The following is a 26288-nucleotide window of genomic DNA, read 5'->3' as shown; positions in this document are numbered from 1 at the left end:
CAGCTTGTAATTAGTTTGTTAATAATTTAAGCACCAATTTTTTATTTTTTTTTTCTGTTCGTGTATGGCAGAGAAGTTGTTCTGCATATAAAGTGCAGGTTCACGGAGGAAAACGAGCGCGTATTTGAATTCGTCTTCATGAGCTCCACTGAGGTTACAGTGATTGAAGATGTTCTGTTAGGGTGTGAGATGAAAAGTGCACATGCATACACAATTGTTATATCTGCGCACCATTTGCACTTATCAGATCTGCTGCATAATTTATGCAGTAAGCTCCACAGTAAAGGGAAAGAAAAAAAAATGTGCATAATTGTATAAAATCATTCTGATCTGCCATTCCCGGCATTAAATAAACGATTGGTCCCAGCACCTGTCCCGGTAATTAAAACCTTAGAGATTAGTCATAATCGTGCCTCAATTCATTTAGGCCCCATGGGGGAGATTTGTCTCTGCATGTATTTGGACTCCATTTTGCTCCAAATACAAAGCCTCCTCCCAAAAAAACAAACAAACAGAAAAAAGAAAATCCTAAACAAACAATTTTAAATTAGGTGACTGAGTTGTAATAAAGAATGTTTTGCCCGCAAGCGCAAATGCTGCCGGATAATTAAGCTTCATTTCTTTCAGATACATGCTCATTATCTGCTCTGGTATCTGAACAAAACAATGACAAAAAAAAAAGAGCTAAAAATAGGTTGTCGTCTCATGTAACAAGTGGTCACCTAAAAAGACAAAGATCTCAAATATTCCCCACAGCTTCAACTCTGTGAAAACACATGTTGAAGTGTCATCAAACTAATGACTCAAACAGCACATGGCTGAGTAATTAAAAGTCAGTGGAATAACTGTGAGGCCTCCTCCCCTCGGGGTCCTTATTGGGACGTCAGCCTCTGCTTTAACCTTAATTTTCCGAGAAACAATTTTTTCCTAAACAGGAGCTGATGAGCCCACAACCTAAATAACATTCACAGCAATCCAGGACGCTTTCCTCAGACATAATCCAGTCCTTCCCACCCAACACGCCATCTTCGTCTGGTCTTCACAGAAAGTTAAATGAGTTCATAGATGCCATCTGAAATTAGAGCGAATGGGGGCAGAATGAAGCTGACTGGAGGCAAGGGTGCAGTGACTCAGCTGCGGTGGCTCTTGCAGATGGCCTTAATAAGTCACCGAGAGAGCGCAACTGAGGGAATTGACAGTGCAGTGCTGCTGACTGGTGGACATTACTTCAGCAAGGCTAATTACACTCCAAGACTCCACTGCACTGATCCACCCAGGACGTCAGTGCCTGGAAGAAGCTGAAAACGCCCCTCCCCCCCAAAAAAGCAAACAAACAATAGCTCACACATAAAAACGTAAAAATACCATTGACCATACAAAATGAATTTTTTTTGCAGCACATGTATGCTATATTTCTGTTTAGTTATGATCTGATATCATTATTTGCTTTAAAATCATAAAAACAGAAATTATTAGCTTAATTATTCTTAAACTGTAGTTTCCAACTCCTAGCTAAACTACCTTTTACAAATAAATAAGCCCAGTAGCATTTTTGATTCAAGACTTTGTAAAATATGATCCTTCTCACTTTATACTGTCTTCTAAGAAACTTTATCTATTCCTCTCATTATTTTGTTGTAATTGCTGCTAAAACCAAATAGGATAGGAATAGAAACAGGATAGTTCACTGACACTGTATTGGCATGTCATATAACAAGTTGAAGTTATACAAGCAGAATATAGAAAACATGCAGGGAGTTTCACCAAATGAAAAAAAAAAAAAAATCAAACAAGAACACATACAGCTTTGCGCCGGTTTAATTGATAAAGTCAATCACTTTTCACCCTACATTTCCCAACACTCGCAGCAGCAGGTCAAACTAGATGGTTGTTTACAGCAGGTTTTGGTTCTGCTGGAGGATTCTTCTTGTTACAAGTGGTCACACGCTTGATCACTCTAAAATGAAAGAGGTACCAGTATGATCAAGCACAACTGTTTGTCTTGTGCGTCTGTGTGGCACTGGCATGGACTGGTGACCTATCCAGGGTAAACCTTCCCTCTCATCCAATAGTCACAGGCATCAACAACCTTGAAAAAGGTGTGCATTATTCCAGAGGTTTGTCTATGCATGTTTTTTTTTTTTTTTTTACTCAAAAATACTTCTGCTGTGGATAGCTACGCTTCATTCAGCTACGTTTTTAATCCTCACACAGTTGGAGGAAATAAACCAGAAGCAAATAACTTTAAATATATTTTCTTGGGTAACTCAGAGTGGAAACCAACAGTTAGAGTGTGTCCTCTCTATTTACGGCACAATGGGGGGTGAAATGACTCTTGTTGTGACTCTTATTATCAGCACGCTTTCCAGTTCTAATATCTATCTCAAAAGAAACTGAATCCCAGTCCAACAGCTCAAACGTCGTCTGTCCTAAAGGAGCCGGTAAAGATGGCTCAGCATTTGCTGCAGTTGGAGGTGAAGCGAATTGAATTCAGCCCACTGAGGATTCTCCATCATCTCCTCCCGCTGAGTGTGGAAAACAGAGCAAAGAGGCACAGGTTGATTTGTCCGACTTCTTCCTGTGGTGCCAGTCAGTTAGCAGCTCCTCCAGCAGTCCGGCTAGTCCTCGAGCTGTTTCTTTTTTATTATTAGTAAGGAGAATACAATAAATAAACAAATATGAGCATTTCAGGTTAACAAGCCTCAGGCAAAAGTCATTGTGGTATGAGTTTGAGGATTTGACTGTGTGCACTGCTGTGTTTTTGTGATAATTCAAAGGTCTTATTACTCTGCATTGCTTAAACATTGCTGTAATTATAGTGCATGATTTATTTAAAATATCACTTGACTGCAAATGATAAAGGTTAAAAGAGACTTTTTAAGTATTAATCTGGCAAATTAAATTATTTCATTCTCCGGGGCAAATGTAGGAAATGCTTAAATATTTTCTTTTTATTTCCATATGACAAATTTCTTTTAGAATCTTTCTTGATATTTGCTTGTCCAACTAAGAAAATGTCAGATTCTCTCATGCACATTTGAGAAATCCTTGAATCTTCAGGATTAGCCTGCTAAGAGCCAGCCCCTTGTTCTACCCTCAGCCAATGGGAAACAAGCGCTTGCTGAAGGCGTAAACGCTGGGTAAAATTCACAAACACAACAATCACCAATGTTTGACGATGACACACGTAATGCACCAGTTCAATGCAATGAAGTTTACCTGAAATCTCCTGCAAAGGAAGGCAATCGTTAGGCTAATTCTGGGTTTCTTAAATGCTTCCTCATACAGTGTGGCGCCTATTGACACACATCTCCACCTTGCAGTTTCAGTCTCCACCCAAGTACCCACACAACGGAGCAACCTTACCCCAAGTCTCCCACACACAACTCCACCAGACTGGCAGCAGCAATTAGCAATGGTGGAGCTGTGCATCTGCTGGGTTTTTAATACAACTAATTCCCAGTTTAAAGCTCTAAGAATGGTTGTAAACAGCATTATGGAGGAGGATTGTTGTGATGATGTGCTGAAAGTGGAGTGACAGAAAGAGTACAAGCTTCTTAAAGAGGCAAAGGCCAATTTCTGAGCTTCAAACTGCAAAGTAGTGAGGTGAATATTATGTTTGATAAATACAGCATTTTTTAATAACATAGTTACTTAAAATAGCACTATGTGCCTGGAAAATACATTTCTTATGTCAAGAAAATTGTAGAAGTCACAGGTCACATATTAATCATTTTGAGCATAAAGTCTTATTTTGTTCTGGGGGTCGATATACAGTTTTCACGACAAAATCTGTCAGATTGTAATGACATCTCGTCTCCAGTGAAATAATCAGTGAAACTTACAGATCTTAACATTTGCAGGCCATTGCAAAGCTTTGTTAGTTGCATCTTCTAGTGAAACAAAACTGGTCACTTTCACAGTGCAATTAAGAAAATGAAATCAATTCTCATCTCAAGCTTTCTAGTAAAAACATAAATGGTTTTGCACCAAAAACAAAACCTTTGTTCGCATTGTTTTATTGTGGTGATGGTGTTCTTCTTGGTTGCTTCCTTGATCAGTTTCTTTTCATCGAGTTTGGATAAAGTTTCTCAGTAATGCCAGCGTTGTCTAACATTTTCTCATTTTCTGATTACTATTTAAAAATTTGCTTTTTTTTTTTTGTGAAGTTACTGGGAGATTTTTTTTTAAATTTAAATAAAAGTCAATTTGTATTCCATGTAGTTATAAATGCAGCACTTATTCATACAAAGCAGTAATGTTGTCTGAATGTAGAAAATTTAAAAATATACAATTCTAAAACCAGTGTGATCAATTTAGAGTATTTAATCTGCACCCACCGGTTTTCTTATTAGGTTAAATTCAATAAAAGCTATGAAATGAAAAAAAAAAAAAAGAAAAAAAAAAGAGCCCGTCTCCAGTGAAACCCCCCTACTGCCTTTGATTTAGGAACAGCTTATAATTGGCTCTTACACTCTGTTATTGAACAGGACTGATGCAAAGCATGTCTGCGTGAGAACGTGTTTATGGAGTCGAGACAGGGTGCCTGATGAATCCAGCTCTAATGAAGGATCATGTCTGATTTTCCAGACTATTTGCCCAAGTTTTCCCTCCCTGTATACAGAAAAAAAAAAAACAGAAATCAGCTTAAGGCAGTGATTATGTGTGAGTGGAGGAATATTTTCTCCAAATTAGCAAAAGAAGCAGCCTTTCCTGACTGGATCAAATTAAGCAGTAGAAACTACTTCACTTAACGGATGGGGGGGAATACCACCAACAAAAACAAGCTGCACCATATGGTGTTGATCTGGGATTTTTGCATAATATTACGCAGTTCAGTGTTTTCCATAAATGCTTGGAGTTAACATTTATTCACTTCAGGATTTTGAAACTCTTTACTGTAATTAAGCCATGCGATCCTGTCCAACTATACCATCACATAGTTTACAGCCACAAACTTTAATGTATTTTATGGCGGTTTAATTTAGTAAACAGCTGCAAAATAGTGAATAATTGTGAAGTGGAAAGAACGTGACACACGGTTCAATTATAGCTGCAAGTTTCTTTGAAGTTTATACCAGTTTTCTACATCCAAACACTGAATTATTTTAATATTATCTTTTGCAAAATACCTTGTGTTCAATCAGGTTGAATACAGTGTGCCCTATAATTTCTTTTTTATGTATCTTCACTATTTCTTTCTTATGTTTATGTATAAAATCCTTCCAACATAAACATGCTTAAATGAAAACCTTCTCATTTTAAGTCTAAAGGTTTCTTTAGGGGTTTTGTTCCTCCATATACAGGCATCACCGTTTAGCCAATCCATTTTCCGTAACCTCTGACCAGCTGCCTGCTGGTCAGCATCATGCTGAAGGAGAAAGCATTCCCTCAGCATGATGCTGCCATCACCACCCAGATCACACTCTGGGGTATTTTTATTCATCACGAATAATGTTTTACCTCTTTGTCAAAAATACTGATTTTGGCCTTATTTTCTTCTACGTTTGCTATGTAACCTAAATGTCTTGTGACAAAATAAAGACGTTATTAACTCTTCTTTAAACATTATAAGTATCCCGTCAGTTTTTTTGCAGAGGTCAGATTTGTGAAGTGCATGATAAAAGATTAAAATCCTCAGCCAAAATATTGTCCAACCTGAGCTGTAGATCTCAGTTCCTCCACATTAGCATGGTCCTCTTGGTTTCTTTTCCAACTAATGCTTTTCCAACCTGGCCTGTCAGCAAGGTGGACACCCAAATATTCATGGGTTTGCAGCACCATGGTTTTTTTCTAGATGTTGGACTGGACAGTGCTCTGATATGTTTCATATTGTTTTATAACCTGGCCCAGTTTTAAACTTCTCCCCAACTTTATTTCCAACTTGTTTAGGGTTAGTCTTTGGTCTTTGTGATGCTTTTTGTTTTCTAATGTTCCTTCACTGACCCCTGAGGCCGCATTAGGATTTATACTGAGGTTACGCTATTTGTAGGTGGACTGATCAACACTGATTTCATTTAGGGGTATCAGAGTAAATCAGGCTAAACAGTAATTGTGTCAATTTTCAGAGCTATGTTTCATTTTCCTGACTTGTTTAAATGACACGCTACTTTGTGATGGTCTATCAAAAAATAAATAAATAATAAAATTCCCATCAAATTCAGTTTCTCTTTTTTCCATATGCTTAATAAAAATTTGAAATGAATCTGTAAAAGTTCTATAAATGAACATGGACACCTTGGATCGCATGTTCAAAGTGACTTATTTATGAATAGAAGCTTGTCATTTTTAATTTTAATCAATGGATTTGCCACCAAAGCAAAGACAACTAGCCCAACCACACTGATCTTTGCTGCTGGCCGCTGGAAGGTCCTGGGGGTAATGTGGAAGAGGTGGGAGGCTGTTTTTGGCACCGTCACGTTCAGAGAAGGCCAGACAGTGACATTATGCCAGCCAGGCAGGACTCTTGGGAGAGCCATGCTAAATACCATCTACAAAAGCACAAATGGCAGAGGGGAGTCTGTGGCGATGCTTTGGGGTTACACATTTGTTTGTGTGTCCCACTGCACTTTGAAATGTGCGCCTTTTGTCGGTGCATATTTATGCGTCGTAATGAAGGTACACTGGCAACAAACCGGGTGATGTGCAGAGATGACATTAGAGAAAAAGGAGAAAAAGCAGGCCAGGCAGCTAATTATCCATCAATGATGCAGCAGGAAGCAGAAAAACAACCGGCGCTGCTGTAGAGCTGGATTAATACAGTCAGACAGGGGCTGGTGATGAATAGCGAAGGTACACAAAGGGGTAAAAAAAAAAGCTGCTGTTCGTGAACCGGCAAACATTCGAAATCCAACGGAATGATTTGTTCTTGGTGTTTTCATATAAGAAAACTCTGGGTTTGAGCTGTTTTCAGAAAGCACAAAGTGGTTTGAAAGCACTGTGTGACAGTCTGCAAACAGTATTACGCAGAAGCAGAGCCGAGAGCGAGCAGACAGGGGAGAAATCTACTGAGTGATAAAAGTGTTCTTTTCAGAAATAAGAAAATGTTGATGCTGTTCAGAAGTGACAGTGTGCTCTGACTCAGTTCTGTTAACATTTGAAATAATGGAGGGATAAACATTTTTCTTGTACAATAGCAGACTTAAAGATCAGAAGAGCTTTGCAACAGCTCTTATATACACTAAGGAGTTTGAAAGACAGACTTAAAAAAAACTAAGCAATACTTTCATTTGAACAGAACATGTCTTTGGAAAAGACTACTTAGCTTGACGATGCTGAGCGCTAAGGACACCAGGAAACACTCAGAGAAATATGTTTTTATTTTCTTTTTATATATATAAAAAATAATAAATTAAGCTTTCATCTCAAGGTGTTTTCAGCTCTCTGATACAATTTACAACAGATTTTTAAATTCACTGTGTAAAACACAATCTTTCCCTTATGGCTGTTTGACATTAAATCTGAATAAACATTTCGTATTTTACGTCCATTGAGATAATCAAAAGCATTGCTTTTTGCTTAATCAAATGAAGTTCCAGCCAGCATTCCTAGCTGGGACCCATGTGGGGGAAAGGAGGGCTGATATACGGGACCCATATGGGTTTGTTCGCGGGTTCCACGATGGCCCCACATGGGTTTGCCCATGTAGGGCCACAGCCCACATGGGGACCACCTAGGCATGCTGGCAGGGGGGCACATTGTTTTAAAACAGAAGTTTATATTTATATATTACTTTTTTGTAGAACTGATTTTTTTGTTTTTTATTTACTAGATTAAAACGTTCTAGTGTGCTTTCACAAGATCATCCTAGTAACTTTTTGCTCCATTTCTCCTGATGCAGCTGGTCAGGTTTGTTCTTGACCCAACATACCTTTCAGCTCTGCCCAAACATTATCTATGGAACTGAGACCAGAGTTTTATGATGGCCTCTCCGAGATATTGCCTTTTTCGTCCTTATGTCACTTTGCAACTAAATTGCTGGTATGTCTTGTATTGTCCATTTGGAGACCTGCTTGTGTTCAGGCTTTCACTTCCTGGCTTATGCATCTTTACATGGTATTTTATGTTTGGTTTAGGGTGGATGTACACATTTCATACCAATAAAATGTCCATTTCCAGGGCACAGAACCCATCTCCTTCCTGATTAGTCATTCCCAAGCTATTTATGCTTGAAATCTTCAGGCATCTGCAAATTGCACACATGGATGAATCATGTGCACTGTAAGTCAAGAAAAATCTTTTTTTTTTTCTTCTCTAGCAGTAAGTCAAACTATCATTCATGTTTTAGGTTGGCTGGAATTTCCACACTTATTTCTATATTTTTCAACCCATGTTCATGAGCAAAATAACAAGATAGTGTTTTTTGTGTTTTGCATCACAACATGAGTTAATCTGAGACACACATTTGGATGCGTTTTAAGGCAACACCTGAAACAGACGTCTTACATGTCCTCATGGGAAGATTTTGTTTATTTGATTAAACAAAATCAAGTAAGGTATCAGGAAGAGGATAATGAAATCCTCAAAATGTGCATTTTTGGATTTAGTCATTGTCATTCTGTTAAGTTTAAGTTTTGATTAAAGGAGTTATCATCATCTTGTGATATTTGGTTTATGTGTGTGACCTTGGGTTCTTGTAGGTTAGATCTACAAGGCCCCAGAGAAGCCGGGAGCAAACTCTGCTCTCTGCAGAATGAAGCTTATTCTGAAAATGTATCTTAATCTTTCCATTACTCTTTCTATAGGCGATGCACATGTCTTTCCACTAAAGCCAAATTAGAAACATAGATGAACACTCGCTCAAGCTTTTGCCAGATGAAGTCTTAGTCACACTGCATCAGATATTTGTTCTCTACATACAGCCCGGTTCTGAAAATGATGCATTATCTAAACCAATTCATACACGGTCAAGGGCAAATACGGCTCTGTCTCAGTAAACAGACCCGGTTGCTTTAACAGTGGTCTTCAGCTTATCTGCATCGTTGGCCCCGGTGCCTCCCATCTTCCTCTTAACAATACCACATTGATCTCCTGTGGGGTTTAGGTCAGGCCGGTTTGCAGACCAATCAAGCACAACGATGGTCACAAAAGCAGATATTGTGCTTTAGTAAGCAGATGGCAAGGCCAGCTGGAAAATGAAATCAGCTTCTCCAGAAAGCTGGTCAGCAAGGGGAAGCGTGAGGTGCTCGAGTATTTCCTGATGGACAGCAGAGTTGGACTTGAATGAGACCACGAGATGACGGTGCTCCCTGACCGATGAAACTTTACACTGAATGCAAATCTGATTCTGTGTCTCTCCACTCTTCTTTTAGATTTTTGGACCTTAACTAATGAATTAATTGCAAAATGTGCTTTTATCTGACGAGATATATTTGGGCCACGGAGCGACGGTCTAGTACTTTTTCTCCATCGCTCAAGTATGAGATATCCAAGTGTGTCTCTGGACCAGATGTGGCTTCAGAAAATATCTGGATGCCCTTGCTCTGAATAGTTTAGAAAACAATAAAATAAAAATATTAATAAAACAAAAAAGATTGTGGTTTCCAGGAAACAAAGATTGTTTCTGTAGACTTAATAAACACCACTGCATTAAACATTCAAAATTAAACTTAAAGGAGGTATCTGCTAAAACGCCAATGCTCCGTGGTAAAGACCATATATTCAACGTCTGAAGTTTCCTCAAACTGAAAAGTTTGTTTTGGCTCCCAAGCTTTGAAAATATATCTCATTAAGTGAAGCGGTTCAGATTCGGAGAGGAAGAGCATGTCACAGAAATCTCACTTTGACACACTTTTCTGACGTCTTCATGAAATTTTTCTTCAACACGTTTTGAGCAAAATACAGAAGTACGGAGTCTCCCATGTGGCTTTTGAGATATTTTCTTTAAAGCTGTTTTTCCTTTCACAATGAGACAGTTAACGTCTGGTGAGGTGTACGAGACAGGCTGCTTGAAAGAAGCCTTAAAGTTTATTCTTTAATGTCATCAACAACTCAGTTTGCTGCTCAGTCATTTATCCATCAAGGGAAAGTTCTTTGCTAATTGTCCCTCTTAAAAGGCTCCTGCAAACGTATTCATACACCTTGAAGTTGACTCTTTTTCATGGTAGAACCACAAATAATGTATTTTTTTAGGATTTTAGGTGACAGACTAACAAAGTAGTGCATATGTGTGAAGTGAAAAAAAAAAGATCCATGCTTTCAGTTTTGTTTATATAAAATTTTCTAAAATATTGGCATTCATTTGTATTCAGCCTTTTACTGTAATACCGCCTAACAAAATCCATCATCAAGGTAATTTGAACTATTAGTCATGCACTCCACAAATCTGGCTTTTATGGTTGAGTGGCAAGAAGAAACTTACTGCTCACTGAAACTTACTGCTCACTGAAACAAAGCGTGAAAGCAAACATTTGGAGGAAGGTTCTCCAGTCCAATAGCCAACATCAGCATACAAAGCAAAACCAAACAAAACAATATCCCTGGAAATTAAAACCCATGGTGGCTGCAGCATCATGCTGTGGGGATGCATTATCTGCAGCAGGAATCGGGAAGCTTGTCCAAGATGTTGGGGAGGACAGGCGGGGCTAAAACCACACCAATACACCAATACTGGAGGAAAATCTGTTGGAGGCTGCAAATGACTTTATTCAGACCAGAGCAAACGTTTATCCTCTAGAAGAAAAAGCAACTATAACCATGCAGCCCGGGCTACAATGAAATGATTTAGACTAAAACATCTACCAGAATGAACCAGTCAAGGTCAAGACATAAATTAAATTCAGAATCAGTGACAAGACTTAAAAATGTATGTTGACATTAAGCGATTAATTAAATCAGTTAACTGCAGGATAAATTAAGATGAGGCCTATAGTTTCCATTCTGATGATTAATGTTTTTTTTGAAGGGCAATTTTGTTTACACAGACTTCATAATCCATGTTATTAATGAAAGTGGTTATGTGCGTTTTTCATTTTTGTTTTATTTATTGTCTTTGGTGTTTGCGTTTTTATTTCGGATATATAAAATATCTCCGGGTTCCGTATAAAATTATGGTTCATTAGTCTTATTCTCATGCCATTATCAACATATGACTTAAAAACAGTCTCGAAATAACAGCGTTACTGTCAATTTCTGACCATTTATAGTTTAGTAAAAATGTGTTATTGTAACAGGCCTGGCTGACATACACCGTCCCATCCAGTCTGACTGAACTTTGGCTATGTTGCAAAGAGAAATAAAGAAACTTCAGAATCTATATGTCCAAAGCTGGCAGAGACAAAATCCCAAAGGAGTCGCAGCAAAACGCAGATCTATAAACTATTGATACACTGGCCAGAACACAAATTCATACCACTTTCTAAGATTTTTACTTGCAAAAACATTTGAGAACCACATTTGTTTTTTTTTTTGTTTTTTTTCTTCCACTTCCACCTACTTGCTCTTAGTCCATCACATAAAAATCCCCGACGACCGATGCTAGGAAATACATGATTGCAATTTTGTTCTGCGGCTTACCTATCCTGAAGGAGAGCGGGCCACCAGAGGTGCTTCTCACCCACATGGCTAAGAAGAGCAGAAGCGCCCAGGCTGTGAGCATCTTCTATGACTCCTCATGGGTCCTGCCCCAGGTGTGCCCCTGTCACAGCCACCTAAAACATACAGAGAGCAACACTGAAGCATTCATGGCATCTGACAGGATGTGAAACAAGCGCAGTCGTTCTCTTAATGTCCTACTGAGACACATGTCGGGAATCTGCTGGAGACGCTGACAGCAAAAGTGCTGCAAAGTGAAGCTGAAGCCTGTTGCAGTTGAAATGAGATTGCTGATCTCATTTTCTATTTGCATCGGTGAGGGAATTAGTGCAGTTTGTATACGAGAAGGATGATAATGTTCTTTTTTTTTTTTTTTTGACAGTAAAAATTCCAGTGAGTGAAGTTTGTTCGGTTCCTACGAACATGTTTTACGAGATTTAAAAACTAAATATTTTACCTAAATGTGTCTCCAAATGAGTGTCACTGATAGAATGATTTTAAAAAAACTTTTTTTTTATTTCAATAATTTAATCAAAGAGCCACATATTTCAAGCATTTGCTTCTGTTCGTTTGCATGTTGCTGCTAATAAAAACCCAGAATTCAGTTTCTCATAAACCTTGAGTGTCTGCAGAAGATTAAAAAAATGAATCTCTAGAGAATTATTTTCACTTTTTATAGTCGATTACTGAAAGATATTTGATTTTTCTCAGCTTCTGATGTATTAATATGTACCTGTACCTATTACATTATTACACAGCAATGTGTCATCTTATTTTATTAAGTGGAAAATCTCTCAATTTCTTTATACAGAAAACGGCATAACTCTTGTGTTCACATATTTTATTATTTTCAAATAACTTCATTTGCAGAGTTATATTGTGTTGTGACATTTTAGATACTGAACCACTTCGGATAGTTATGGTTATTTTTGTTTCCATGACACTCTGCGCCTTACAGGTTTGTTGTTTCAGTCCAATTCCCTTCTCAGATGCCTCTCCACGGACACATGATGAAGATTACGGAAATTAATTTTACATGTCAGCATGTCTGATTAAAAACCTAAAAACATGAAACCATGACGTGTCAGGTTAAAAAAAAGGCCACATCTCTGAATTAATCACCCACAGTGGTAAAATGTCAAAGACTGAATGTTTTCAATCCGTTTTGCTGTTTTGTTAATCCAGTGGGATCGATATTATGGTAAGAATGAAAACTTTAATTAAAAATACGTGGTTGCAGAAAAGAAGAAATAATTTGAGACTAATCAATAAAACAATTTTACTGCAGGGAATCATGGTAATACCGGGGAGATATTATATGCTTTTGAAGTAGTTGTCTTTCTAAATTTGAAAGAAAAAAGAAAAAAAAAGAAAAAAGAACAAATTTTCAGAACATTTGCATCGACACACCAATCCTGTTCACATCACTCAGTTACGGCAACACAAAGACTCTTTAATTCAGAACAACTTTCTTCAAATAACAACAACTTGACTTCTAATCTTCTTTGTTTACTGACAAAAACCCACATCCATAGGCTGCCGAGTCTAAATCTGGCTTTACATCCCTTCAAAAAGACGCTTATTTGATTAAGATCTTCTGACAGAGAAGACGTGCCCTGGAGCGAATAATGTGAGCTTCGTGACGTGGCCTGAGATGGCGCCGAAAGGGTTTTGCCATGATCAGCTAGACCTGGATTCCAGCCCGACATTCAGGGGAACAAAGTGCGGAAGAAACACTGAGTTGAGGCACGCTGCATGAAAAACAGCAGCCGAATTTGTATGATCAGGATCAAAAGCATAACTTACTTTAGGAGCTTTACTTTGTCAGATTTAAAATCTTAGGAAAAACTGACTTTGCAGATGAGACAACAACCTTCTGATATTACGAAAATGATTTCAGTAACTATTACCTTGCTTCTTACATCCATTTAAAAAGGTTAAAATAATTTAGACTAATCTGGACCATGGGTAATGCAAATTACATGGATATTTCTCGTACAGAAAAAACAGTTTCTGTTGGATGATTGCCCAGCATCTTAAATCTGTGCCAAGAATTCATATCTTTGCAAAATAAAAATTATGTACAGTGCCATATATTTATATGTTTTTGGACTTTTCCACTTTTTTTTTATTTATTCCAGCACTTCATTTGATCATTTTCAAACAACTCCTGCTTCTGCAGCAAACAAAAAATAATCAGCAAAGTGAAAGGATGAATTAGTTGCGTCTACAGACAAAAAGTCAGCCTAAGAAAGCTGAAGCCAAATTTGCTCTTTAAGACTTCATTACAAGTAACCAGGGATAACAACTTTTAGTGCTAATAAGTTGTTTCCCAGAGACTTTAGTCAGCATGCAGTATTGGATCGACTCCTCAGGGTCAATAATAAAAACCAATCAAATTCAAAAGATAAACTTTAAAAGGCTCTCAGAGGGAGGAGTTTGGTGTGGAAGAACTCGACTGGCCCGGCCTCAACCGAGCAGAACACCTTGGGGATGAAATAAGGAGGACACTGCAGGGATTTTCATCCAATAATCAGTGCTTAATCAGTGGTTAGAGTGAACCGAGCTTTGAGGGTCTAACGTCCAGAAAGTGATGATGTGCTATTTTCAAAGACCATGCTAGAAAAACCTTCCTACATTGTACAAAGAAAACACAAGAAACATCTAGCTTCTTCTGAGCTCTCCAAACAGAGTGAGGAAATTTACTGGAGGACGACGGACATCTTAAAGTCTCTTGAAACAGAAAGACGGCAAAATCCTGCCCAAGAACCTGAACAGACATTACTGCAGCTCTTCTACAGGATGAAATAAAGAACTGATGTGAATGTTGCGAGTTGTAAGAAAGTGTCAGCATGTTTGTTCAAACATAAGATACCATCAAACTTTAGCTGCTAAGTTAATACCAGAAGCTAGAGATATATTTGGTACTCAAACTTTGACCAAAGAAGCCGACACAAATTGTTTCATACATTGTGACGCATTTTTATTTTTTATAATTCAAATGCCGTCGTTTATCAAAATGTTTTAATCTGTCGATTCTCAATGCTTTTTTTCTTTAAATACGAAGGTGAAAAATGAGATCCTGGTTAGGTAATATATACAACATTATCAACTCACTCCAAAACTCAAGAGAGTTTGTCAAATATCAGTCGACAGGACCTTTTATAGATACTGAATTTCTTCTTTGTAAACTTGTGGTTCAGAATAAGATGATCATGTAATGTAGGCTAATGCCAAGATATAACATTATAGTTAAAAAAATGACTGTAGTGATTCTTTTTTTCTACAGTAAGTAGATGTTTACCATAGTGTCTTACATCCAATGCTTGTTTATTGGGGCACCAGGGGAAAATACCATCAAATAAATATAGACACTATATCATGTTACAGAAAAAAACATGTCATGATTTATGGTTTTGGCATGAAGTTAAGTAGCACGGTGATTTTTGCAACTGAAGCATTACTTGCTTTTATGATTAAAAATTGCCTGCACGAACATGAACAGCTCGTTAATCTACGTATTTGAATTATTTTAGTGTGAACAGAGTTGAACCATAATTAAATTCTATGCAAGTGCCTATAATATGAATCTGTTAGAGCCTTAAGATGACATATATTGTCATTTGGTAATATGTAAAAATTTAACAGATTTATGTCGTAAATATTCGTCTGCAAAGTTTTTATAATGCTGCATATTAGTTTGTGCTCAACTGTTTTTATCAATAAAAAGCAAATAAAGCAGCGTACCAAGAAAATGGCTTCCCAGATTTTCATACAGCCTGGAACTGCTACATATTTAATAAGAATAAAAAAATGATTAGAAAAAAAAAAAAGCCGCAAGGTGAACACGTGATAACCGGAGGAGATTAATGTTTTATCTATTACCTAAGACGCTTCAAAGAGGGCGGGGGTGTGATGTGACGGCTGATCAATCCTCGTTTCATAGTACCTTTCAGATTTATTGATCAGACGAGAGCAGAGCCTGAAAGCAGAGCTGTCGACGTATGAGGAATGTAGAGCAAAGAATATTTTGTTGGACTGCTGAGATCAAACAAATGGATGTTTCACTGACTAATTACAAAATCAAATCCCTGCTTCTAGTTTATTGCCCACTAATGGCTTTATTACTTCTACAAACTAGTACTATTAACTGCAATCAAGAGAAACAGGAAATAAATTAAAATCAGGTTTACATTCTATTATTGAGACTAATCAGTGTTGATTAAAAGCATCATCAGCACAGAGTTAAAGACAAAGACCTTGTCAGCTTTTTGACGGAGTGCAAGCTGAACCACTAATAGCTCCTCAATGAAAGACTGAAGCACAAATTCCATTTCGTTCAATGCAGAAGTAAAATGAAAGCCAGGTTGAATCATTGCCCTCATTTCTCAGCTCTCTAAAGTCAATTATGTCAATTTCATTTTTAGCTTCTCATCTGAGAAAGGCAAACACAGATTGATCTATTTTCTCTTACCAGACCGAGGCAGAATTAATAAAGACGGAGCTAGGCGGGGAAAAAACAGGGGGAATCACATGAGATGCTAGTTTGTACACGTTCACCTCGGTTTTTATCTGCAGATGACGTGCCTCAGTTATATACAGCTGCAAATAATCAAAGTCAAAACTTTGTTTTTTTGTTTTCACTTCAAGGAAAATAAAGACACAATGTTTGCTCGCCCATTTCATTTACCCTTTTCTGTCCAAAATGGACAGAAAAAGACACAACATGTTAATGTTACGGCAGTTCATAACAGAATGTGCATCATTTAGATGCTTTTGCAGTGTTGAACATTTCAACCGAGTTTCTGTCTTTTACGAGGGAAGGTTGCAGAATCAACTGCATAAAACACAGGAAACTTTCAGACAGAAAAAAAAAAAAGACTTAAAAAAGGAGCTGATGGGCAGAACTTCCAAAACACACACATAAACTGATTTGATGATGCCGGATTCCTTCTTACTGGCCATTGTTTTAAAGTCTGAATTGTCGTTAATACAGGTTTTATTTATCATCTACACACGCTTAATTTTGCAGTGTTGGAGGAGTTCCTGGTGCTATGTTTTGAAGTCGTTTTAGAACTGTGGGAGGAAGCCGGAGTACGCAGAGGGAACATGCAAACTCCATGCAGAAAGATTCAAACCCAGGGCATTTCTGCTGGATTTTCACTTCGAACAATAAAACCCACTACAAACCCACTACAAACAATTAGCCAAGTAGCTAAGAGAATCAGTAGTTTTAACATAAAAATTCAGAAAAGCAAGCATTCTTCCCTCATATTTTGAGACGATTTGTATGCTTTCAGTTGACAGCATCACTTACCGCGAGGCACTATGCAAAATAAATAAAATAAAAAAATTCAAGAATCTACTTCAAATATCAAAAAGTCAAAATTAAGTCCAATTGAAATTCAGTTCTATCACGTCTGCCTTTCAGCACATGCCTTTATCTACTTTTGTGTTTCTCCCTTAATTATAAGATATCCGACGCCAATAAAAAGTGTTTTTAGTCCAGGATATAACTACTTTCTTCTCCATTTTAATTCAGTTTACAGTGATGTATAAGCAGACTAAGCTTTTCCTGTTAAATGCCCCAGAAAGATGTCTTACAGCTATTTACAGTGTGAAAAGCAAGTCTTCTAATATTAGGAAGAATATTTTCATAATTTAAAATCTATCCCTAAAAAAAAAAACCCAAAAAACTTATTAAAATAATAGCAAAGTGGAATACTTTAGAGGCCTTAGCGTGGTTTGACAACCCAGAGAGAAAAACGAGTCTGTCCTCTGTCAATGTGGCAACCATAGAGAGGATCGACGACGACTGCCAGAGCAGGTTGATCCGGCAGCCTGACATGCCTCGTCAAAGCAATTGTTTACACAATCCAAATGTCAAAGCTGTCAATCACTCATGAGACACTCAGTTAATTCAGCTGCGAGTGGACCATTAAAAATGACAGTCTGAACCGAAGGCAAGTCAGACGCATAATGAGACTCATGTATTTGCATATATTCATGTGCTGTTGCATTGGGACTCTCAGAACTGGTGCAAAAGCAAGTTGCAGATGGAAATGAGTGATGTATGACCAATGTTTGGGAACGTTTTTGTCTGCCAAAAGCCGCAGAGTTAACGGGCATGCGAAATGCGTATTCCTGCGTTGGATATTTGCGGCAAGCTTAAAAAGAGTGGCATATTGAAAGTATTAATGCACCCAATGGAGATTGAAGAGCTATTTGTACATGGAAATATCACGTTCGGCCTAATTGTTTGGCTTTCTGCAACGACTCGAGTGTTTCCCCTTCAGGGTAAATTGGATGGTCACAGCCTGAGTGACTTCTACCAACATCTCCCAGCAGTAAACAAACCTTTTTTATTAACACTTAATCTCAGCGGTCCTGCTGTCAGGAGCAGTACAAGTGCGATGGAAACGGCCTGATGTCGAGGCAGCCCCATGACCTACAGGGAGAATATGTGGAAACACACTGTCCACACGACGGACGCCAACTATGACGACAACCCAGCTGAACAGGAATGTATGAAGTTAACTTTGAATCTGCCTGAATAAACTGCAGGGAATTATTCTTATTTTTTATTTTTATTTTTTGGTTGGTTGCCTTGAGGTGATATTGGTTGTGAAAGTGTTGCAACAGAAAGCGGAAAAAAAAAAAAAAAAACCTAACTGAAAAACATATTTACAATATTGTTCATGCTTGGTTTATTCTCACACCAGAAGTCTTAAGACAGCTTTGTTTTCTGGATCATGAAGCAACTTGCTATAGTAACGGGTCATGATTTGGGAGTTTTCGTACAGTTCGAGCACTAAGTGCATGCTTGGTAGTAAGTTAATATTTGCTATGAAACCACGGCGACGACTGGACTTTGCAAGGGTAGGTCTTAAAACAAAACACACCAGCTGTTTTGAACAGTGATTGAAATGTTACAGAAACATTACTATTAATCTAAACTAACAGCTAAATAAAAACACTGTCATACCTTTTACTGAGTCAGAACATAAAACAATAACCTAGAATTGCAACAACTTTAATTATTTGAGCTGGTTTTGGTACCTTATTTTGTATTTTCCTGAAAAGTTTCTCTATATGAGAAGTCTTTATGGGGTTGTGATTTTATTAAAGCAGTTAAGTCATTATGACTTTTAATTAATATGTAGAGTAATTTCATCTGTGCCTGAAGGTGATATTTTATTATATATTTTCAGATCAGTCATTATACAATTAATTTTTGTTTTAAATACCTGAAATTCTGCCAAATTGGTGATGTGACTTTTCCCCTTTTATCCAGTTTCCTCTGGAGTTGTTGGACTCATTTTCTCCTTTTACTCCACACACTGTGTGTGTGTGTGTGTGTGTTTTTTTTTTAAGCAGTTATGATATATGGCGGTTAAACCTTGAATTGCTGATGCACAAGTGACTCAGCAGGTTGTTGCTAGGTTACCAAAGAGTGAGAGACTTAGTTGATGCCACACACTTTGCTCTGTTGGGTTGCTGAGGTTGAGCCTTTCCTCTGCCCACATTCCCCAGAATGCTGTGCGGTTCTGGATTAGAGTTCAGTAAAATTACTAAAAACTCTGACATATTTCCTGCCGGTATGGATAATGTGCTTATTGTGATATTCTAAATGATTTATTACCCATCCCTACTATGTCTAAAACATTCTCAAATCGTTTCGTCTTTGTTTTTCACCCCAAGATCTTTTGTCTTTCAGCAGCAACTGTTTTCAGACAGAACCAGCTGTGTGATCGAAAGCCTTCAATTCATGTAGCATCAACATGACATGTTGTTTCTAATGGACAGTGTTTGCAATTATTCTCTTTCTACAATTTGTCTACTGTGTTTAGCTGCAACACAGGTATCTACTGTGCTGCTCATCATTAAGCTGAATATCTTTGTTATTGTGTAGAAATCAGTCCGATCCCAGAGCCTGAAGCTGCAAACAAATACCAAAAGATTATTTTAGAAGTATTGTCAAACTATGGTTTTAATTCTAAATATAGGCTGTTACAGATCATCGTAGGACTGACATTTGGTCCATTATGCAGCTGAAAAAAAAATAAATAAATCAAAGTAGCTTTTATTAATATCACATCCCATTTCACTCCAAGGACAATTAGGCATGCATCAACACACCACTTTGTGTAGTAATTCCATTATATATATATAAAAAGAAATAATTATGTCTTGCTAATATAAGCTCCCACATGGTGGCAAATAATAAGGGGATATATGATATGTATTGGGTGAGGTTAGTAATGGTTTTAATAACACGACTTCATGAATTGTGAGATGATATTGTGCTTAAACTGCAAGCGCATGTGGAACTACAGCCGCAGGCTGAGCTGTATTGTCCTTCAAACTCATTATTATACAAGGCAATCATTTCTCCTTTCACATTATAACCTTGCATGTTGCAAAGCTTGTGACTGCGCGAGTTGTCATAATAGAGTAAGAGCCCAGACAATCATCTTATTAGCTTTGACTTTATTGTCTGCAGAGTCGGGAGAGACAGAAAGTTTGAGCAGCGAACCAAAAAACTCCCCCCCAAAAACCCCAAAACAAAACATGTTTGTCTGTGCCTCTTTTTTTGTGGGTAGCATATTGTGCAGTGATAAGAAACCCTGTTTCACTGTGTTTTTGGCCAGACAGCATAGACACATTACTAAGCACATTTGAAGCTGTGGAAGTTTGTAGCTGAAATCACTTTCAGTGGACTGATGGCAATAAAGGGAGACATTCTCTAAACTATTGTCATCTAACAATGACCACCTCAAACAAAACGCCTGATGAAAATAACGCCTCAAAGGCAGAGACGGTAAAAACAATTTAGCTAAATAGATTACAGATTACTGAGAGAGGTCAAAAGTGAGAGCTTCAGCTGCACTGCACATTCTCTGTTACGGACAGAGATCCCGATGAACAGCGTTGCCACGACTACAGAGGTGCAGGCAGGAAGTGGGTGTGAGAGTATTTCAATTAATGGTCCGTTCACAAGGAGAAGGTTTTCAGTGAAACCGTAACATTTTGTTAGTGTCAAGCTGTTCGTTTACGTCACTGACGACTGCAATCGGACACCGGAGCTTTTTGAAACCCGATCTCAGAGTTCAACTTTTCAGAAACAAAAAGTTGAACTCTTTTTGTGAGGTTCTCCACTGGTGTGAAAGCTGCACGGCTGCAGGACTTGTAGTCTGCATAGCGTTGCACTGTGTGTGCTACTTAACCCTTTCAGTTCAACACGTCTAACATGGAAAATGTATCTCAGCCCTTCTGAGATTTTTCTATTTACTTTGCGTTTTTTTTTTTCAATTAAAATCACTGACTTTGTGGTGCTACTTTAGAAATATCACCAATATTTTTTCCCCATTAAACAACTTTCAAATCAATATATAGCAAAAAAAAAAAAAAAAAAAAAAAGGTCAGTTTACCTTTGCGAGCAATCAAATGTCTCAGGGTTTTGATGTTGATCTGGAGGATGAACTGCTCACCAGATGTGCTCTGGTTTATAATTCGGCAGCACACTGTCGGCTCACAGATTGCGAGATGCATCGAGTTGGAGACGATACTCGGATGGGAGTTTTCATTTAATTGATTTAGTCATCTGTACTCTGTATGATCCTCCTGTCATTAGTTGTACATAAAGTCAGCAGTGAAGGGGATTTCTGTGATGTAAAAAAAAGAGACACCCTCCCACGGTCTTATTTGTTTAAATCAGGAAAAACTTGTCATTTTCATGCAAAGTGCATAATATTTATATCTAGTGGAGCTATTTGACGATGAGCCGTTTATTTTCACCAATTCAAGACAAAAGTGATACACTGGCTCAAAGATCAGAACACTGGAAATTAGAAACTGTGTGTGAATTCCTCAGACACCAACGTGAACCTGCCGCCGTTTCTAAAAACAAAAAGAAGCTGGACGCCACCAAATTGTAACCAGCCGAGAGCACAGAAGAGAAAAGATGGGTGCACAGCTTTAAACTGGACTTTTCCCACAGGTTGATGTCTTGTATGCAAAAGTGGGACAGCAGACATCATTAAGAAAAAGGGTCAAGACAGTAAAGACTCTTCACTTACATTTAACCACTCTTTGCACTTTTTAGACCTTTTTATTGGTCTCTGTATGCCAGAAAACCCTACAAATTGACTCTCTGTTGTCAGTCTAAGCAATGGCCGTGGCAATAGGCTTCACTACATTTTCATTTAATCACTGCTATAAAAATCAAGCTGTTGACAATTTTTTGCAACTTTACAAGTTCCATCTTCATTAATTTTATGTAACTTAAGGAAAAAAAGAAGCAAAATTGAAAGACAAAATTCTTCTACCAAGGCTAACTAGTAACAGATAAAATAAAATATCTTCTAACTTTTTAAAAGGTGGATGAGGAGCATGCAATGTCACCGACCTGTATTTTTATTTTTTGTGTGTGTCATGTACGCCTAAATGTTTTTTTTTGTTTTTTTCCTCATTGAGTCCAGCACCGTCTTCACGTGTGTGCCTCAGCAATTTCTCTCTGTGAGTGTTTTTCTCGGAAACAAACATTGAGCTCATGCAACCAAAAAGCATTATTTGTCCACAGGACAATCTTTCAGAACCACTTGGAAATGTCAACATGTATTTCACTCCAGCCTCGCTTTGGGCTCTTCTGGGTCCTGTGGTGCAACACAGTGATACGAAGAGAGCAATGCTTTGCCTTTCTACAAAATAAGCTGAATGATCCATAAAGCAGAATAAAAAACATATTCACCAACATAAGACTTCAACATTAAAGCGTCTTCCACAGATCTTTTCTAAAGCAGCAACTTATTATTATTTTTTCCACCAAAATGTTGGCTAGAATAACTGAAAAAAAAAAAAAAAGACTAATAATTTTCAAGGATAATTCACTTATGAGGGTGAGCCCGATTCAGGCCACACATCCAACCAGATATGACCTGTCAAACATTTAATTTCTGGAAAAAAATGTCTCTCTCCCCCCCCGCCCAGAAATAAAAAATACATTTTATGTCTGAAAAAAATACTGGAGTAAAATATATTTTCTGTAAAAAGAAAACGAGTTTGTCAAAGTACTTCAAAAGAAACTTGAAAGCCAGTAATCATTTCCCTTCCACTTCAAAATGGCTTTTTTTTTTTTTAACTTTCTTTGGTTTATTGCAAAAAATCCCAATAAAATGCATTAATGTTTGGGGTTGTCATTTGACATTATGTGAAAGGCTTTCAGTACGCAGCATCGGATTGACATTAATTCACAATTATTTTAAAAACAATCCAGCATTCTATCACATCCGAACACGTTGCAGTGTAATCTCGCACAGGTAGGCTCTCAATAAACCGTACACAATCAGCTATAATGAGCCAATGCGATCGTACAATCGCTTCTGATTAAAGTTTGAATTTCCTCCAGGTGCCCAGTGAAACTGCACAGAGAGGGTGACCCAACAAGTGGACAATGGAGTTGCAGAAATCAGCATTTCTTCAGTAGATGATGGGAAAAGAAAAGATAGAAAAAGTGAACAAGACATGCTTGCCCTCTCCCATATTTTCTCAAATAACTACCGGTACATTTTTATTTTCCCCTGATGAACTTGTTAAACTCAGTCTGTTACCTAGACCTAACAAAATAAGTGTTTTCATATGCATAGAAAGAACTAAAACAGGTTTGTTCCTGATTTGTGTGTGTATTGCGTAGTACACGGCATACAAAATGACTCTGAAAGACACTCGTGGGTAAAATGCATTCTCAGTCTCACTGTAAAACATTGCATCACCAGGAGCAACAGAGAGAGGAGAAAGTGAGAGAGGCAGAAATGTAAGCCACGGACAAACAGGCGCCATGGCCCGAAAAGCTGTTCCTTGGCAGATTTAGGCAGCCCCAGCTCCCAGTTGGCAAAAAGGCACTGGAGGGAAGCAAACTTGATTTTGAAATCAATGTCCCTCCAAATCGCAACAGCTTGTCGCTCTAGTTAAACAGATGTATGGGTCAAACTGCAAGGTGTGTTTGTCGCCCAGGTGTTTATGTCTGTGTGTGGTTTTAGAACCAATGTAGTGCACAAATACTAATGGAGCGTAGAAAAACTAAGAGGGGGAAGGTGGAGAATGAAGAAAGTCATTGATGCTTAAGATTGAATGGGAAGGAAAGCCACGTGGGGGAAATGATAATGAGCAGAGAACGTCTTGGGATAAGCAAGGCTCAAACTCGGAGCTTACAGCTGTCAGGAAGGCTCGTCTTATCGTGTCTGAATCAAAGAATTTCAGCTGTTGACAGTGTTGCTTTGCTGAAACACATTCTATTGGATATCAGACAGTATACATAATGTTCAAAAAAGATATGTGAAAAAACAGACAACTGCTAAAAAAGCAGTTTCACAAAGACAAAGCATGTTCACCCCAAGGGAGCATTTTATACAGATAACCTTAAAAATCATCTATGAGCCAAAGAGACTCACCATAAGCAATTAGAAGCTACCAGCTAATAAGGTTAATGTGCTGTGTTGGTATTAGCGAGTCATGTTTTAGCTAATATTACCTGCATCCAACAGCTTTACTCAACAGTCTGTTAGTTTGGGGGGAATACTGTGCAAAGTTATTTGCGTTTTGCTGTAATGATTCTAACACACACCTGCGCAGCTCTGCACAGGTGTAAACCAGAGCGAGCGTCTCAGCGTTCACGTTGCGTTTAAAAGCGGCTCAGAAAATCAGGTTACGACGTGTTAACAACGGATTAAACTGTTTTAACTACTGAAAAAAGTGACAGAGGACACAGGAACCAATGAGGATTTTTTTTTATTTGGATGCCAAGCTAATAGATACTCAAAATGCTACAAAGACTGGAGCAAACATGTCTACATCAGGAACAAAGCATATAGACCAAGCAATCAGACACAATTTCTTGCTCCTGATTAATCACTACAACAACATTGTGATAATAATTCATGGAAATGTTGCATAGCTTATGAAAATATACCAATTAAGTTATGTTGCTGTGATTAAAGTCAGTGTTGATATTTTGTAAGAGTTGTAAAAACTTCATAAAAATCAGCATCCCCAGAGGAAAAAAAATATATATATTTTTGAAAATAACCTTTAAATGATTATCGCCACTTTCCCCAAAAATACTTAGTTACCACTAACAAACTGATAGGAATTATTACATCCATACGTATGAAAATGTTATTTTATAGGTAGAAAAAAAAAAAAGAACTTCGGTTACAAACTCAAAGGTGTAATTTGATGTAATATAACTCCATGTTTACATGCTATTAGAAAGCTGGTTTACTTTAGTTCTCTTTGCAAACATTGTGGCATTTCCTCTTATTCTACAGGGACACAACTCTTTCTGAACATAATGATTCACAGCTCCTCAATTAGACATGCAGTTTTAGAGCACATATAATAAGTAAGCAGAAAGATTAAACAGCGAGGTGCTTATCAACAAATGGCGTACATAAAACATACAGTTACTTTTTTTAGGAGATAAAGTACACCTTTTCAACTGGATAGACACAGGGATCATTAGCATGGCTGCAATTACCGAGTCTAAATACAGCTGCGCTTTATTTGTGCAGCACGTGGCGAGTTGCTTTGTATGTTTTTGTGCAATGTGCTTTAATCCCCATTGCAAGCAAGCAGTCAATTTCTCTTTCACTCTTGCTGCCAATCTCAACCTCTCTCTGTCTCTCTCTCTCTCTAGCATGTGCTGAAAGGCCCCAAGGCTTTCTGTGCTCTTCTCCTAATGAGGTATAAGCCAGAGCTCCCTTTAATACCACAATTATAGAGATTTCTATGGGTTTTTGGGGTTGTTTTCTTTGTGTTGTGAAGGCATCGACATAAAGGACGCGCTGCTCTTACAGTGCTCTTACTCCGGCACTTTTCCAGGGCATGCACATCAAAATTACACCCACTGATGTCAGATGGTTCGCAAGGCAGCCTGCTCACACCAGAGCGCCGACTGGCTACGGCACTGCTCAGTTTTTTTGTGAGCAACAGTTCTGAGATTCAGATATCCTATGTCCTTTACTACTATTATTATTTTTTACATTATTTTAAAGCTAATTTTCAACCCTCTCCCCCCCCTCCCCGTCGCGCCGCTCTGAAGGTCATTTACTTCTTATTTAGCTTCTGCAGCCTGAAAAAGATAATTTTGATAAAGCTGTTATTGATGCACCACAATGGGACATAACATTTTCAATGCAGCACAATCAAACTTTCATTTGCATTATTACTTCTTCTTTGTTAATGTAATGGGGTAAAGAGAGAGCCATTAACAATGTGATAAACTAAGGTTCATAAAATCAAAATCCCAAGTTAGTTGCCAATTCTTGCATGACAGGAGGAACGGATTGTAAAAATCACTGCAGCATCGAATTTGCTCCCGATATTAAAAGTATTAAAGTAAATTTTGGTTTCAGAACACTTGATCCAGACACCTCAAGTGGATCTTCGCTTTTAATTGAAATTGTACATCTAAAATGAAACAAATGAATAAATAAATAAATCTTACCCTGAAGCTGCAGCTAAAGGTTATTCTGCTTGCAAAGATATTACCTCGGCAATGTCTGCAGGGAATATTAGCGCCAATGCATCACTGATAGTGCCCTGTCAGAGATTTAAAGGCAAAGGTTTATGGATTGCTACCCGTAAAAGGCTGAAGACTTTTGCCAAATTAATGCAATTAATCAGTTCAGGGCTAATATGGGTGGGCAACCAGCGAAGCGTATCCTTACTAGCATAATGTGTCTGCAAAGCAGCATAAA

At 37.8% G+C, this 26288-nt stretch overlaps 1 protein-coding gene across 6 annotated transcripts in view; it reads right to left on the bottom strand.

The window, feature by feature from the left end:
* Positions 1-26288, bottom strand: part of grik4 (glutamate receptor, ionotropic, kainate 4) — a 345779-nt gene that overhangs the window by 182621 nt on the left and 136870 nt on the right. For 4 of the 6 annotated variants that reach the window (XM_016670188.1, XM_007549419.2, XM_016670190.1 and 1 more), the window contains exon 3: positions 11515-11648. The exons of 1 other annotated variant lie outside the window; for it this stretch is intronic. In XM_016670188.1, coding sequence (XP_016525674.1) covers positions 11515-11596 — 82 coding nt within the window. In that variant the 5' untranslated portion in view covers positions 11597-11648. Of the gene's footprint in view, positions 1-11514; positions 11649-11733; positions 11962-26288 lie in introns of those variants that run through there. One more of the 6 variants, XM_016670187.1, reaches the window with a different exon arrangement.

Source organism: Poecilia formosa, unplaced genomic scaffold, assembly GCF_000485575.1.
Source record: "Poecilia formosa unplaced genomic scaffold, Poecilia_formosa-5.1.2 Scaffold31, whole genome shotgun sequence".
Lineage (NCBI taxonomy): Eukaryota > Metazoa > Chordata > Actinopteri > Cyprinodontiformes > Poeciliidae > Poecilia > Poecilia formosa.
This window is presented reverse-complemented; position numbering and strand designations above follow the sequence as displayed.